General features: G+C 44.0%; 2 protein-coding genes across 3 annotated transcripts in view; both read left to right on the top strand.

Moving 5' to 3' along the window:
- The window catches only part of LOC126557880 (uncharacterized), a 237,827-nt gene that overhangs the window by 20,216 nt on the left and 200,379 nt on the right, over positions 1–17,232 (top strand). The window lies entirely within an intron of this gene.
- Positions 1–17,232, top strand: part of LOC126558309 (protein similar) — a 116,267-nt gene that overhangs the window by 87,131 nt on the left and 11,904 nt on the right. For both annotated transcript variants that reach the window (XM_050214304.1, XM_050214303.1), the window contains exons 7-10: positions 3,134–3,927; positions 9,249–9,931; positions 13,068–13,896; positions 16,337–16,794. In XM_050214304.1, coding sequence (XP_050070261.1) covers positions 3,134–3,927; positions 9,249–9,931; positions 13,068–13,896; positions 16,337–16,794 — 2,764 coding nt within the window. The remainder of the gene's footprint in view (positions 1–3,133; positions 3,928–9,248; positions 9,932–13,067; positions 13,897–16,336; positions 16,795–17,232) is intronic.

Genomic DNA, 17,232 nt, shown 5'->3' with positions numbered 1-17,232 from the left:
CTCAACTCCCCGTGCCATCGAACACAGTGGGCGCGTCCAACGTGTCAACGTCATTCGAACACTCTCGGAAGCATGATGATAAAACCCTGAATGTAGGTGTAAAGTGTGGACTTATTTGTAACTGAAGCTTCAGCGCTGTTTTGCTGTGATTCTACACGGTTGCACTCTTCGACTTGTTGCACGTGCTCAGAACGTACTCGTTCGTCAGATAACAACAATTGTGTTAGTAAATGCGTAAGTGGTTTTTGAATCAATGCAATGCCTCAATATCAAACTAAAATCCATTTCGTTATTCGACAACTTGCTTAGCTTTAAGGAAATGGAAATCTTTTACCTTTTCGACGCTTACATCACAAAAACATGTTTACAGTTTTTGTCTCAACGCGCTCCGCCTTCAAATGTGCACGACAGGTAGCTGCATGCAACCATCGGTTATGTGTGCATTGTAACGTTCGTTTTAAAATTAGAAAAGCTCATCCGCCATCATCTGCGCTTCGTTCTCCGTGCTGGGGAAAGCCGAGCGGTCAAGCGAACGCGAAACAAACAAAAAAACCGCCGTTGACCAATGCAACGTTCCCGCGGCAAGAGCCAGAAATCGCGCAGCATACCGTCGGCGACATTGAACTGCAGTTGTGAAATGCTGTGCATCTGCAAAGTTACAGTGCGATCGAATCACCTCGACACGCGAAACCGTTCGGCATCCACGAAAAAGAATGCCAATGACGACCTACGGCTACGTATTGTCGATCGCTTCATTTACTGTAAGGCAACTGAAATAAACTTTGGCTATGGGACGCAAAGTTAAGGCAAAGGGGAAAATCTCACCAAGGCCAAATGTGCACTATGCACGGCATTACTTCCGTCACTTCGAGCAAGAAGCGGCAAATTTGTTTTCACACTACTTGCCTGTAATGCCGCAGCTGGTGTTTAACACATCTCCATTCGTACAAGCGTCAGCATGACGTACGCTAGCATACGCCATTAGCTCAGTTTGTAAATATTATCGGATTAGTTTTGTTTACTGATAATTCTTCCTGGCTAGTATTATCAGTCGCTACATCCCTCATCTCAATCGGCCCAGTCTTTTTTTTCACATTAGTACACTTTTATTCTCATGTATCAGGGAAAGGTTCCATGTCTATGGAATAATATAAAACTACCAGAATAAAATGGCGAAATTCAACCCGTTGCCACATTACATCAAAAACACTGCAATGAGCTTGCAAATTTGAAACTAGCTCCGCAGACTTATGACCTCTAAATTATCGATAATCATCCATGGAAGGTAAACACACCACACACACACACAAACACATGGGAATCTTTTTTCACGTCACTTGAGTTTGCGTTTACTTTTTTGCTATAATTTATGGGCAAAAATCTTCTTTGTCCGTATGTCATTCGGTTATGGTCCGATTAGTTTTGCTGTTAGCTTTGAGGGATAACGCAAAGCAATAAAAACCCTTGAGAACAGGCTAATGGGTAAACTCTCCACCTTCACATCGATCAGTGAAATGTATTTAAAAAAAAAAAGAAACCACGAACACGAAAAACACGCACAAACATTTTTATAAATAGCTCCCGCCATGAACGACCGATCACGAGGAGGAAATGCATACGTGAAATTGAAAAAAAATATATATACAGTCGATGAAGAAGCATTTCAAATGTCAGTGGAAACAACTGGTTACACATGGCAAAACTCGTCGTACAGATGGCGTCCTTAAGATGGTAGTAAACTTCCATGCTTAGATAGACAACCAAACGGAATGGGTGTATTTGTAAAGTAATATTAATCCGGGGGGTGGAGCTTGTCTGTACGCGGCAGGCACAGGGTTCAAATCCCATCCTGACCGTTTACCCGTAGTGAGGACTGACCAACCAAGCGTGATTGAAAAAGGGTCGTTAAATCAAGAAGAAAAAGCAATAATTCTAAAATAATTTTTCCATTCGTTTAACAACAAATGCACCGGAAAGTCATATTTATTTTGTTAAAAAAAAAATTTAGTATCAATTTGTCATGTTAAACAAGGGACAAATATTTTTATGCGATCGTCAGAGATCGTGCTAAAAATCATAAAATAAAACAAAATAAAGGCACAAATATTATAGACGCACAACCACACCGAACCAAGCTGCAGCTCTCCCAGAAACCCACTGACCTGTGCCGAAACAGACCAGCGTATCAGCTTGTTTGCCTGTTGCTTTCTCAGCCACTGACCAAACGACCAAATTTCCACCGTACATCGACCGATTTTTCTCTTTCCCAACCAGTTTATTCTGATCGTACTGCGCTGTGCTACTGCGAACGCACACGTTGTTGGAGCGTGCGTTGCTGTTTTTGTTTTTTTATTTGCTGTACCTTTTTCTTTTTCCTTGCTATTTTGATGTTTTGAAAATTTTGCATTCTCACCAGCCATCCTGACTCGGCAGCTTCCCCTTTCGGCACCATCATTTTCCTCCGCACACACAGCCTAGCAAATATTCGCTATGTGAACATTTTCACGGTGAAGGACACCGGTGGCAATGGCCGCTTCTAGAGCATTGTCGACCGTTGTTTGGAACTAAAGCGTGCCATGGTGTGTCGCTCTCGGTGTGAGGAAAATTCATTGTTTTCTTTCTGTGATGCTTTCAGAGTAGTTTTCACACGCGCCACAACTGTCGCCATCTAGAGATTTCTGTAGGTCTATATTCATCTCATCTTGCACCGAAACACAGTGTGTTTTGACGGATAGCTCAGCTGATTATGTTGCGTTCGATAGAAGACAAAACACCAAACGATAATCCGTGTAGAATGGGTAATCAGTAGAATATAGTTTTTCGTGCATTCTTCTCTATTAAAAGTGCTAATAGAGCAATAATGCATAGAGCAAATCGTCTTAAACTATAACACAATTTGGTATGTTGTTCCCGCCGTTAATATCGTGAATATACAAGTTCAATGTGGCAAATGTAGACTCTACAACTCAAACCCCGCATAAGATTGTCCTATGTGTAAACGACTTCTTGCGCGAAGAGAGAGAGAGAGAGTGTGAGATAACCGAAGGCTGTGTTCATGGTGGAAAATACTGCTTCCAAACCTCCCGTGCACAGCATTGTTAAATTATCATTTTGTCAACTGTCAATTTTACAGTGGTGTGGAGAACAAAGATGACATTTTATCGTGTGCACAACTGGAAGCACGCCAGCAACTATCGTCAGACGAACCAGAACAGTGTAACAAAATCAGTAACAAAAGTGTCGTGTGTAGCAGCAGCGACCAGTTGTCAATTGAGCAGCGTCCGGCAGCAATTTCTCTGCCGTCGATTGGCGGCGCAGATCCTGAGCAAGTGAAAGTAGAAGAAACTATACCAATCCCAGTGCAATCTAGCACTGCTGAAGCATCGTACGTTGAACTTATCGCCAATAACAGTGCTGAACAGGCGAAACGCAACGAACCGTTGGCTGCAAGTGGTGGAAAAGTGTTGTTGTGTGTAAAGAACGATACTCCAGCGGCAGTGTCGAGTGAACCTGTGCCCAATACACGCATCCTACGCGAGCTGAACAGCATCCCTGCCGTACCGAAACCATCGGCAGCATCAGGAAGCCGTCCAGTATCGGTGACGGCTTCAATCTTTACCAGCCTCCCGTCCGGAGCAAGTGGTTTTGGCACAGAAAAATCACGTGCTTTCAACAAACCAACAGTGAGCGGTACGCCAGCACAGCAGTCATCGGCGACCGGATCACCACAATCCGTTACGGCGAAGCTGTTCGTAACGCTTCCTCCGGCAGTTGGTGGCGCTTGTACGACAAGCTGCAACCCCGGTAGTAACGGTGGAGTCAGTGGTAGCAAACCTCAGCACGCCACCGAAAAAATATTCGCCCCACGGACGGAAGATATGAATAAAGGATTCTTGATGTTCTCTGAAGAAGAGCCTGGATTGACCAGTAAGTATAAAGCTACGTATGATATTTCATCTACTTTGCCAGACAAGCGAACCGTCCCGATGCCAAAGGGGGTATCACTTTTCCGGCAATAAATTCAGTGCGAATTGATTCCCTATTCCTTCCCTTCTTCCTGCGGATCCTAGTATCAGTGCTACTTGAGCCGCCTTCCAAAATAACCTTCTCATTTCCTCAAAACCATTGGCAGGAACAGCGCATCAGTTATGTCGTTAAGCGGTCTCATCTCTCAAAATGCCACGTTTTCTTCGTTAAGATATTTTTACGGAACAGTATCCCGCTGTGACAGTAAAACGGGTTTCGGAAGGGATTTTCCTTCAAGTGTGTCCATGTTTTCTTCTGCTGGTTTCGCTATCGCTCGCTCCCTCTCGTGCCTAGACAAAGTTTTCCTATTTTAGCTTTACCAGCAGTTTTTGTTTCGTTTTCCGCAAAGCCCATCTACGATTATGTTTCCTTCTCCTACTAACTCCCATACATTAAAAGAAGGCCGACCAACCTCTTGAAGTCACAGCAGCACCCTAGAGGATGGCGCTCCTGTTTCTATTTAATGAGCTAAAACGATGATGGTTCGTCGCTCCTGCAGAGTGAAACTGTTTCGGCGTAACGCAAGCCCTCCTATGGCTGGCTTGGCTTGGTTATTTTCCTTATCACTTGCTAGGCCCACGACGACTCAACAGTGAGGTTAAGTAAAAGCGTCCAGAAGGAGCGAAAAGCTCGGGTGATACTGGATATCACGTGATGAAAGCATAACGGCCTTTTCCAGGGCGGCCATAGCTTCAACGCGATGGTTGTGTGGGATACATTTTAGCAGATCTGGCACAACACAGCGGGACTGGCAAGCGGCAAACGAAGCTGAATGTTGAAAGAAATTCTGTCAGCGACTTAGCTACGAATTGGCCACTGCTCAGCTATGTCGTTGTGTTAATCTTACTCTATGCATGCTAGTGGTTCATCCACGGCCCTTCGACTGACACAACTTCACGGTGAAGTGCATGTGACCAGGGCGATTGTAAAAGACGGAGAAACAAGTAGGAAAATAACACGTACAAAATCTACCAAAAAGAGCGTCAGCAACAGAGAGAGAGAGAGCGAGATAGAGACGTGGAAAAAAAGGATAGTGCGAGAAAAAGAAGGGAAAACATCGACTATCACTAGAGTATTGCTTAACATGGTTGATTGTACGGGAGCTAGCAGACACCCAATTCCTTTTTCTACTGGGTATATACACCACTCCCCCACTGACCTAGATTCCTGCGCTGGAAAATTCATCCTAGTCAACTCGTGTAGCTGTGGTACGAAAGAAATAGCTAGCTACAGTATATGGTACACACTTTCTGAACCTTCAGCTATTAGGTTCAGCGATATTTGAGCTCTGATGTAGTGCACGTGCTGTGTGAGAGTTGGATACGGACGCTTTGCCAGTTTTGAGCGACTAGAAAACAGAAAAAGCGAAAACAAAAGTCCTGATAGAGACTCCAGTCTTTGGGACTCTCATTTTATTGTTTTGCTTGTTGTGCAGAGTTGAATAGTGTACAAATTACCTTGTGAAAATTATCCTTTTTGAAACACTTTCCTTAATAACTCTATCAAGGAAGCTTGCAAAAATTAGTACATGGTTGTTGGTCGTTAGGCTGACACAGTTCTATAGTTATGCAACTTCCTGATTTTTAACCTCCCCATGGAACATCATTACGACTATTTGGAGACCTGCACTTAATCTTTATAATTCACTTATCTTTACTTTTGACAACCCCATCAACGAATGATGACACTCTGTTATCAACAACCCCTTCGCTGGCAGTTAAATATGCCGTTCCTTTTTTTTACCCAACACATAAACGTACTTTTAAACAGCCTGGCCCTGCATCCCCATGTGTCTGTATAGGCCCTAATTTTTGCTTGCTATCGAAAGATCTTTATACTTCATCTCATTTCTCCAGCTTATCGTGCTCGAGTAAATATTTGGCCCGTTTATTGAGGATGCCGAAGACCCTTATCTTCCGGCGCCCACACTCGACAGCATAGACGCCTCGTCTATAATATTTTGCATCATTAGGATAAAGAGATGGCTTAACGACGCGACCATCCGACGAGGACGAAAAAGGATGCATTGGGATGTCATGTCTGGAGTGCGTTGAAATAGTCCCGGGTCGTATGCCTTCCGAGATATTGTCCAAGAGTAGTGATGCAAGAGTTGAAAGTAATTGAATTAAAGGTCAAGCCTAGCTTAGAGAAATGTCAATCAAATAACCTTTGAGTGCTGAAATTCACGAATGAGTTCATTTGCTAAATTTCTAGCACAATACTTTGATTAGAAATAATCTTCACGCATAATCTGCTAGGCATTTCAAAGCCCGTTGGACACATCGTTAATTTTCTAATTTTTTTTTTGTGCAATCTCATATCGTCCCTACATAGCCACTTTTGGGTTCCAAATTAACAGAGAAGGACACGTCGCCAAATTCCATTCACCCTAAATTTAGAATTTATTTGTCGTTTACATTTACATAAAAATGAACCTCAATCGTTGTTTACTTTTTTTTTTTAAGAGGAAGTATTGCGAGCTAAAGCATTAGACATTCCTGCATCTGAAGCGCTTCACGTGCTCTCTTAAAAGGAACAAATAAATATTTCATCCAGCATTCGGTTTCATCCTGAAGGGGAGAGCTTTCGCCATAACGTAGAAACGAGAGGAAAAAAATAGAGCCAAACAAAAGTTTCAGCCCCAAAACATAGTCCCACATAAATATTCTACCCCGAAACGATTTACGGCGCGTGGTACAGATTCAATATCAGTACGCTCCACCATGCTCAGGTCTGCCACAGCTACCAGGTTTGAAAAAAAAAAAACAACTTTTCCATCCACTGCCACGAGGATCTTGGGCTTGTGGTTCTCGGTTTTATTTTACGTACGCACCCCTCATTTTCATATCACACCATTATTTTTTATACCTTCCTTCATTACACGCTTTTCCCATTGCACCAATTTGCCACGGTCCTGCTGCGTGCTATTTTCTCACACGCGTCCTTAGCGTCGTGAAGAATTGAGCTTTTTCTCGAGAGCATTCTGTAACGCTGTGGTGTTTATCTCAGCACAACCGCAGTACTGAATGGACAGTGACGGGGATCAGCTTGTGTGAAGCTGTTCCAAAGCCAATTCCACCTGCTTTTGATCGTGCCGCATGGTGCGGAAGGAAGCAGGAAAATAAATCCTTTCAGCCTTTGTTGAAAAAAATTAGGGTAACTTGCCTTCTGAGGAAAGCGCAACTGTCTTACCACGGTACAGCAACGATGTTGAGAATGTCTTCGGTGATGAGCTTTATTATCACACTACAAAAAGACAAACAAACAGCAAACGTATCGCACCTTCCACAACCAGAGCCAACTTCACATGCTTCAGCTGTGATGCCTCAATCATGGTAAGCTTCCTCATTGGTTCCTTGCTGTCCGTCCCTGAGATTTCTGTTGGTCGTGCCACTGTATTGCCCTTTGACATACACGTACACCGCCCCAACCCGAGGGCGTCAAACAACGCAACCCCAAAACAAACGCTTGTCGTGTCACAGCAAATTCGATTTGCAATGTTTGCCTTCTTCTGCCAATTTCCCACCGCCGTTGTCAAACTGTTCGGTGCTTGGGTAGAATGCTTCTTTTTTTTTTTTGGGACCTCCACCCATCCATCAGGAAGGTTGCGAGTGATTTGGCTACTTCGTTAGGCTGACAATCCCCGGAGGAACAGGGCACACATATTCATTTAGTATAAGGGTGCTTCCGTTACGGTTTCGCTAGAGCTACCGGAAATAGTGTAGGCCCCGTCAGGAGCAGGGCAGCAAAGACACGGGACTTCCAGGGCACGTGGCTTGAGGGTAGCGACCCGGTCCCAGAACACCCTTAAACACCGAAATAATCATGTAATTTGAATATTCAAATCAAAATTCACCCCGGTGCAAAAGTGCGTCCGGCACGAAACTCGCTTAAATTGCTGCCGCCTGCCATCCGATGGGTGAAGGAGGAATTCCTGAAAGCTTCATTTTTATTCACAACCTGCCCTGATGTCCTGCCCGCTTTATTCTACGGCCCGGTTGAAACGTGCGTGTGTGATTGTACGGATAGGTTTTCGTGCATTACGTGTGCGACTAGGCGGGCAGGGGCACGTGTTTTTCGTCGGGCGCTTTTTCTTGGGCGGTTTATGCTCGTCCCGTTCGTTGTTATCTCAAACGATCATCTACTTTGCGTTTCGTGTAAAGATCACGCATAAAAAAAAATCGTGCCAAAGCCATGATTATTACTTTTGTAGGCATAGGTCACAGCATCAAACAAAATCACCCACGCACAAGGTTCTTGCTGGTGGCCACGCAAAAGGTAGCACACAAGAGCAATCAATCCAAGTGTTTCCTTTATATCATACTTCTCACAGCATAGGCTGTGTAAATTTTGGTTATGGTGGGTCTGAAATGCGCATAGTAAAGGCATACTAATTTCGTTCATTTTTCTCTCCCGTTTCGCACAATACATAATGCTGCAGTTCAGCTTTCTTTAGTAAGTTTTTCAACATCTTCATGGGGCCAAAAACATTTCGACTCCACTAAAGCTTCTCGCAGTGCTGGAGCATCCTAAACGCTCGGATGCAGAGTGCTTTTGTAATGCAAATCTGCTCCAACAACTTGCTTTCACGCATAATTCCGCCTCTCTGAATCGTTCTATGGTAATGCTATTACGAAAAATCTTCCTCGTACCGAATCTACTTCCCTGTAAAGTGCTCTTAAACGTTGGCTCGAACCTCGCTGGATAAAATTATGAAATCCTTACCACACTCTGCGCGTGTGTTGTTAAATATTATTTACTACACTATTAAACGGTTTATAATCATGGGTTTATGATCCTTGTGCTGCAGCATCCGAGAATATTTTAGCTTCCTTTAACGCACAAAACTGAAAACAAGAATGTTTATGCAAAATAGGAAAATGTTAATTTGACATTTATTTGTCAGTTCGATATACTTTTTGTGCATCTTTTCGTCCGCCTTTCCGGGACTCTATCTTTCTGTGGTCGTTACTTACTAAAGCAAATTCCAAACACACATAATCTTATTTTCCGAGCTTTCCATGGTTTTCGCCCCCGAAGGAATCGCTTCAAATCACATTTATCTCTTCAATCGATTCGCCGCACTCCTCCCATATCCCACCGGGTAATCAATTCCTGCTGATAAATGGAAAATCCATTTTTGCCAACAGGCAAACAAGTTGCTACTTCAGCTATCCTATACCAAACGGATGTTTTCTTTTCTCTGTTTCTTTCTTCTTTAGTGCTTAAAGATGAACCGGATGATCTAACGCATCTGGCACCAACTGCGGGTGACGCTTGCATTCCGTTGGAAGAATCCGGTACCTTCTTCAATGAGATGTTCGAGGATTTCATCATACCGGACAGCTACACGCTGCTCCAGGACGAGCTGTGCTCGCTAGACTCACAGGACACACGGCTCGAAGCGTCAACGATAGTGTCCCAATCCGGCACCATCGGCATACCGGTGTCCGTCAGCGACAGTCTTACCAATGGCCTCAATGTAACATCAGTTACCTCTTCGCCACTTGGCTGTACCACTTCCGGAACGGACGGCGTACCGTCGCTTCTAATTCCCAATTCGGGTGCCGGCACAAATGGCAGTCAAGCCCTGCAGAACAACCGATCGCCCAACACGAACGCATCGTCCTCGTCACCGTCATCAGTGTCCCTGTCTTCGTCACCCGTGCCATCCTCACCTAGCAGATCCCACACCTCGTCCAATCCTAACTCACCGTCCGGTACGTCGGGACTGGGCTCATCCGCATCCAGCACGATTTCGACCATCGACGGTCGACGCCATTCGACCATCGGTGGCAGTAATCATCAGCACAACGCCACCAGCAACGACCCTTTCATCAATTATCGGGACGAAGTGAACGAAGTTAGTCCCTCGCCGCATTTACTGTCGCCCGGCATATCGAAGGTAAGTGTTAAAGAAATTGTACGTCGGTGGTATACTTCTGCCCGCACCGTTGACAACTGGACCTCGTCAGCTGAAATGATACGGCTTGCTCTCTAATCAAAAGTGATTTGAAGGGGATAGCCCTAATCTAGCCTTTTCCCCCTTGTAGGTCAAATTCTTAAGTTCACGCCTTAAGCTTGCGCCCCGGCTCGGCTGTACTACTATCACCACCATACGAGCCAGTGCTTTTCCGCTCGTGTGCTGTACGAGGCTGCAATGTGAGCATTACGATCAGATCACACCATGGCGTGGCCAAAGCGTGTTTGTGCAGTACGGCAATGAGTTGTTCTACGTTTATTTCAGTTTTTTTTGTTTGGCTCTCATACGATGCTTTCCCGTTTCCGCTATCGCAGAGCGTCCCAGTCACCTACTGAGAAGAGTCTCCAGGGGGGGGATCACGGGGAAGGAAAAGGAGCATCATCAACATTTGCTAACACAAATAGACATAATCACACTTCTACACACACTCGTGTACTTGAAGCCCTAGGTGCAATTTCGAGATAAGGCTTTTTTTACCCACTCACACGATGTCAATTAGCTTATCTGCCGACAGTTTGTTGATTTCCTTCAATGCTCTGTGGAACCGTAAAGGGTTATTGTAGCGGGCTATAACATGATCGATGTTATGCGTCCATTCCGGAACTTCCGACGCCCCGAACAAACCGCAACCGAACAATTATGATTTGAGCATTGACTGAATGCATTTATAACGATTACACAGAATCTTTCAGGAATCCGGCCGTCCGTTACCAGCATCACCCAAGCGTAACGCAGTTTTTGCTACGACCTCCCGTGTTGCCAACTAATTGTTCACGAATTGAAATTCGATTAACTGCAGCTGATTATTTTTCACTGTCAAGACCACACTCTGATCCCGGTCTCGTGTGGTCACTGTACGATAGCAGATAGACCGGGACTCCAAGCTTATCAGGAGGTGGTATAATTCCAAACCTTTTTAGGAACACGGTGCCGCCGGTTACACGCGTTACGATGGTGATGCCTACTGCCTTCCTTATCTTTGGTACGTTGCCTGACACACTTCATCGTGTGATGGTCAAGAGCCCAATGGGGGGATGGTTTATTTCGTACACGCACATGTATGGTGCCATCCATACATGAAAAGTAGTGTACAGCACCTCTCTTTATTATCGGCAACCTTGTCGCAGATAATCCAATCGGAAGTAATGTGATGTTACTAAAACATCGTTTCTAAGCATTTAATGCATTTGCTGCATGCTGAAGACCCCTTTCCCGAAATTGGGATGGGCATGTTTAGAGCATAATTATGTTTCAAATGATGTGTTGTTCTAAAATATAGTGATGCCGTCCGTCGATTACTGTTGCGTGTCAAATCGACTCCCTTAACCTATTACTGTTTGACTGAGAAACAATTCTATACATCCGTAAAGGAAGTTTAAAAACAAACAATGCTAGCCATATTTACTGTAAGGAAGTAAACTAAAGTAGAGTAGAGTATAGAAAACGTGCAGCATTGACCGTGTTTCAGTGCATGTTTGGTGTTGAAATGTTAAATTAACTTCATTATCACTGATCACAGCCAGGTTACGTTGAAGCAAGACGCAAAGTCGAACACCAGTGGCATTATTGCTGCTACACTCAATTAGATATAATTAATATATATCGTTCTACGTAGTAGTATGGTTCCAGGGTAAAAACAATTAGCGCTGTCCGTCGCTGGCCTAGACTTGTGGTATTTACTTTAGTGTTTTCCTTTTTTTACGCCTGCTCTACTTAAGTTACACCCCATTGTGACTACATAAAAAATCTTGAGCATCTATTGTGCTATATCTCACCTTTGATAATTAAAAGATTTTCTTCTGTACATGGCATGTGTCGCCCATTGCCTAGAAGTTATGCTTTAAATTGTTTGTGCAGAGATACCTGTGAAATTTCAGATACAGAGGCAAAAATTATCACCAAGATAAATGAAGTAGGAAATAAATAACACCAATTTTTAAAAGATTTCTGCTGACAGGAAAATACTGAAAACTAACATTTCTTTCTTTCACTTTCTTTCTTTGAGGCAAAGGCCCCAAAATCTGAATTTCATATCAAATCCTGTAACTTATTTAAATTGCTAATAAGCAGCATAATAACCTATAAAAACAAAGGAAGCTACCCTAGAGGAACGCATCTTCAGCGTAACCTTTTTCCTTTTCTACATTGACGTGTCCCGTACACGTTCCCATGACATCCGTTCAAATTACCTGCGAATGTCATACAGAACACATCCCCACCCGTTATCGAAACCGTTATGCGGCACGGTACACCGTTGCGGGACTGTTTTAACCCAAACAAAAAACAAAAAAAAGCAGCTAGAACTACACCACCTGGCGTGCCGAAAACACACGTGATGAATATTTGCAATTTGTCAGATTGTCGTACGCTTGTTCACAGCCCGCTCGTTCAACCTTTGCTCTGGTGAACTGGTGCTCCGGCACGGGAAACTTCTCGCCCTGGCGGTTTTCTACACGATTCGATGAAAATCAGTATCAAATGAAGGGACCAACTTTCAAGGATGCAGTAAAAAAAAAAGATAGAAAAGAAATGCTCTAGTCGCGTTCACCGGAACGAGGGCAAACGGTAAAGATGCTGTGCTACGAGTGACAAAATCCTCTTAAAAAAGGGTTACTCACGAGACTGTGGGTAGTGGATGAGAGCGAAAGTTGCCATCATGTCGTTAAAATTCAGAACACATCGAATACGTGGGAGTCTTGAATGGGTGTACCATTCTTTTCCTCAAGCCAGAGACACAAACTAACACCATCAAGGTGGATGAAAATGAAAGCACAAAAGGCACGTGAGCAGCAGCGCTTCGCCTACGGTTTTTATTTTGCTATTTTGCTTTCTCAAACAGTACCACTCTAAGGGGTATTCAAAGTCCGTGATTCTGTTGGTTCCTTTATTGTTCACACGTATACAAAGTTTTTTTTTTTAAACTAAGGATATAGAATTTTGTCAATTTCCCAGCTTTTGTTTTCTTGCTGTTTGCTGTAAAGTTGTGGTCGGTTGTCGTGGTGAGAGGGGTGAATTGATTTTACTAACCTAGTATTTCATATGCTTTTTTTATTTGCAGAGTCCGGAAAGCAGCAGCTTACCATCATTATGTAGCCCGAACGGTTCCCTGCCAGAAGATGAACTTGCATTTATGAGCCTTAACATGGACGAGCTCGATCTGTCCATGCGGGCTCCGTACATCTCCATGAGTGAAGTGGATGATTTACCACTGCTCACTTCGGACGACTTACTGTGGGGTGTACCGGCTGCGACGATCGAAGGCAACAATTCTGGTACATCGATCAGTGCGTTCGGGTTGTCGGGAAAATTCTTCATTAAAGACGAATTCAACACAATCGGAACATCGTCGAATGGTCCGGACAACAGCACACTAGGCGACCAACAGGACCCATCGGCAGTACAACACTCCCTGACAGTGGATAAAGAGCACAGTCTCATCATGAATGGAGCTGACACGGGCTCGAAAAATGCCTCCATCACTTTGAACAGCAGCAATGGTACCATCGAACTATCAGCAAACAATAGCAATAATGACAGTAAAGCAACGCTGACAACTGCAGCCCCAGCGTCAATTGACTCTAGCCTAGCGGCACTCTTATGCGGGGGTACTGTCATCAGCATACAATCGGAAAAGTCCAACGTATCACAACAATCGCAGCCCATTGGCAATCAGATTCTGACACCACACGCTAATAGCAGCCTAAATGCCGGAAATCAGCAAGAACACCAACGTACCAACAACCAGCCACAACAACACCTCCACGAGCAGCAATTCCAACTTAACAGCGCACAACAGCGGCAAGAGGCGCCTGTAAACGGAAAGCGCATCAAGCTTACGGAACAGAACCTCCACTCCATGGTTGTGCTGCCAGCAAACGTTAAACTATGTAAGTCACTTTCGTTGCAAGGCAAGGAAGTAAACAACAGTTGGTAAAAAAAAAACAAACTTTTCCATTTATAACGTGACATATTCTGTACTATTGAAACCATGCCAAATGCGTACATTGGCCATTCGACATTCGTACGTTGGCCCTGAAAACAAGATTCCAGACAAGCCAGATAAAACCCGGATTGAAAATGTGCCGCACGATTGCCAGAAACGTGCAGTTGCTCGCCTTCTAATTAGCAATCGCTGCATCTTGATGATCGTTTTCCAGAACAGTCCTCACTACCGTGTTAATTGATGGGCAGCGCTATTATGTATGTCAAGAGAACTACTGATTGAAGCACGTGGAACAAAGAGTATATTGATTCATTGTTACTGCTATACATTAAAGATTATCTAGTAAGAAATCAAGTTTTTCGTTAGGAATCAAACTTGATTGACATGCATTGTATTGTTTAGCATCGTCACTTTTAAACATGCTGAAGGGCACAAATTAAAACACAAAACATTACCTCGTCGACACTCATCGTTACGTCCAACGTTGGGATGAACGGTTGACGTTTGTTTTTGTAAAAGTTAATGAAGAAATTTAATCTTTTCATTAGTATAATTAACCGTCGTTCCGCTCTCCCATGTATCATGTGTTGCCACCAGGGCTATTCACGATCATGTGCCCCAATCCATTAAAAATCATACGTATATTTGGGGATAAATTACTTCAAAAGAGATAGCTGGAATACGAAACACCGTAGCGTGAACGCCGTCTAGCTTTTAACGTTGAAAGGGGGTTTTCTGTTGCTTTATTTTCGCGTCGCTGTTGTTGTTCTCAGTAGCGCATCCACATCAATCTATCTAGCGGTTGATTTAAAGAAGCTTCTCAATACGTCAAGATCACCAGGTTCGTCTACTCTGGCGTAATACGCTGCACGAGCGATTAAAGTAAACGTGGGAGGCTAAAAATAGTGCCCAAATAATGATGGAGCACATCACGAGGAGAGAACAGTCAAGATGTTGCCTACCGTGTTGGGTTCGTATCGGTTAAAGTAACTCAAGACGAGACATACTCATGTACGGCCAGCTTGCAGTAGAACACCCACGAAACGCTTACTGTAATTGTTCGCTACACCACCAGACATTGCATATGTTGGTGGTTTGGTAATACTGTGGAGCAGTGTGAACACATATAAGAACTGATATGATCTTTAGGAATCACTAGTGTGTTTCGTCTAATATCGATCCGTTACATATGCCTGTGCCGGGAAGAGTATATGGATCGCTAACATCTCGTTTTATCGATTCAATTGAAGTAGAAACTGCAACACTTTCCCACGTAAACGTTTTGGATGTCTATGACCGGACAAGTATGGATTCATTTTATGTAAAACTTTGTACAGGAAATGCAAAGTGGTGCAAGTGGAACTATAACAAAGACGTGACATGGAACAGGTTACGTGTATTTCAAACTCTACGTGCGCAATTCGCTAGACAAATAAGGGACTTTACATCTTACTATACTTCTCGTGATATTTTCGAAATGCACACGTTGCATCGTATCATTTTGCTTCACTTCCTTTTCTCACCCACGAAGCAACTGTGTTCGTGAGCGAAGAATACACGTCTAAGAACCTTTCGAAGAGCTGCTTGAAAACGAAAGTGAAAACACCGAACACAAAAAAAAAACGTCCCGTAGCAGCAGAATAGTGGTGTGACACTCAAAGCCCTCAGAACACAGGTCCGTTCGGTTGGGGGAGCGGAAGAATCAAGCGCGGGCATCAAAGCCGCTGAAAGCGGTACGAAAATAAACGAGAAATTCTTTTTATATCGCCATAATGCTTCCTCCTCTTCTATACACCGGACGAACCATCAGAAGAACGGGATCGTGTTGGTACATGGATGGGCAGATAAGGCTTTGTGGCGGATTGCGACAGGTCTACCAGTCGCACGTTCGGGAAATCGATCGCAAACAGGGAAAGAGAGTGTTGATACGTGTCGGTGTAGCCCGGTGGGAAATTTCAACGATACCACCGGGTTTTCCCATCGTTCTTGGCTGTGTGTCCCGGCACCAAGGAAAAGTTGATTGGAATCCCCTCTGCTTCGAGCGTTGCTGCTTAACGCCAACGTGAGTTTTTATCGTGGAGTGAAGCGAATGGCACAGAATATTTGGGATGGCAATAAAAAGTTCATCAACACTGTTATTTTTAAAAGGTGTCCCTCGCGAATGCATCGCGCTGTGGGTCACATGCAACGCCATGTTGCGTTTGAATGTGCATCATCATGCAGGGAAACAAATACTGAAATATAGAGCGTAAAAAAGATAGGTTTTTTTAGTTCATTAGGCTGGCTGGTTCATGGTACAGAATATCACGTTGATGCAAGCAAGTTGAAGAAGCTTCTCAGAATTTTGAATTTGAAAAATAATATTAATTTCACTTCACTTTTAGGCGATACATGGAAGTTTGACGATTTGTTGCAACTGAACGGAACCGTTACTACCAATGCAAAAGGAATCACGCAACAAGGAACCGTACCGCAGGCCAACATTATCGCCTCTTTCGTCACCACCGCTGCGAAAAAGTCTGCCGGTTCGGCGAGTGTAAACGGAAACAATAAGCGCACCCTAAGCGGTGTTAGCGAATCCACCGGTGACACCGGAACCGGAAACAATTGCAAGCGTCTCAAATCGTCCGCCACAACCACGCCATCCTCCGCACCACAGCTACTGCAACAACTGATGGCACCGTCGCCATTACCACAAAAGCTAAAGTCTAAGTCCCGATCCTCACAAGATGGTACCGCCGGTGGACGCTGGCCAAATGGACACGCGGGCGCTAACGGTGGACTGCTGCAGGAACAGTCCGGTAACTCGGTGCTGATGAATCTGCTCGTCAGTGGTTGCGATGTAAGTGCTGGCTACAGCTGCTTTCCCCGTCCCAGCAAAGCGGCCAAAGCATAGTAAACAAATAGCAGGGAACTCTAGAACGAACAGAGTACATGAGTAAGAGCAAGCAGAAAACAATGACAGAGATGTGCAAAGCGAGTTTGTTTGCGTTCCAACGAGGATGATTTACTAAGGAACACACACTGCAATGCGGTTCAAAGCACAGTGCTTTTGCACTGAACTGGTTCCTTTTTTTAAATTATCCCGCGGAACAAGGTGTAGTAGTCAATCTAAGGCAGGCACGATACAAATGCAATGGTTAAAGTGAATGTTAAGGATTGGTAAACATAATAGACATGCTTACGTGTGTGGAGTAGCGAAGTGGAAAAAAAAACCCAATTACTGTGATAGTTGATATAATTTATAGTTTAAAGATAACTGAACTGAGTCTAGCGATCG

The sequence above is a fragment of the Anopheles maculipalpis genome, chromosome 2RL, assembly GCF_943734695.1.
Source record: "Anopheles maculipalpis chromosome 2RL, idAnoMacuDA_375_x, whole genome shotgun sequence".
In the NCBI taxonomy this organism is placed as follows: domain Eukaryota; kingdom Metazoa; phylum Arthropoda; class Insecta; order Diptera; family Culicidae; genus Anopheles; species Anopheles maculipalpis.
This window is presented reverse-complemented; position numbering and strand designations above follow the sequence as displayed.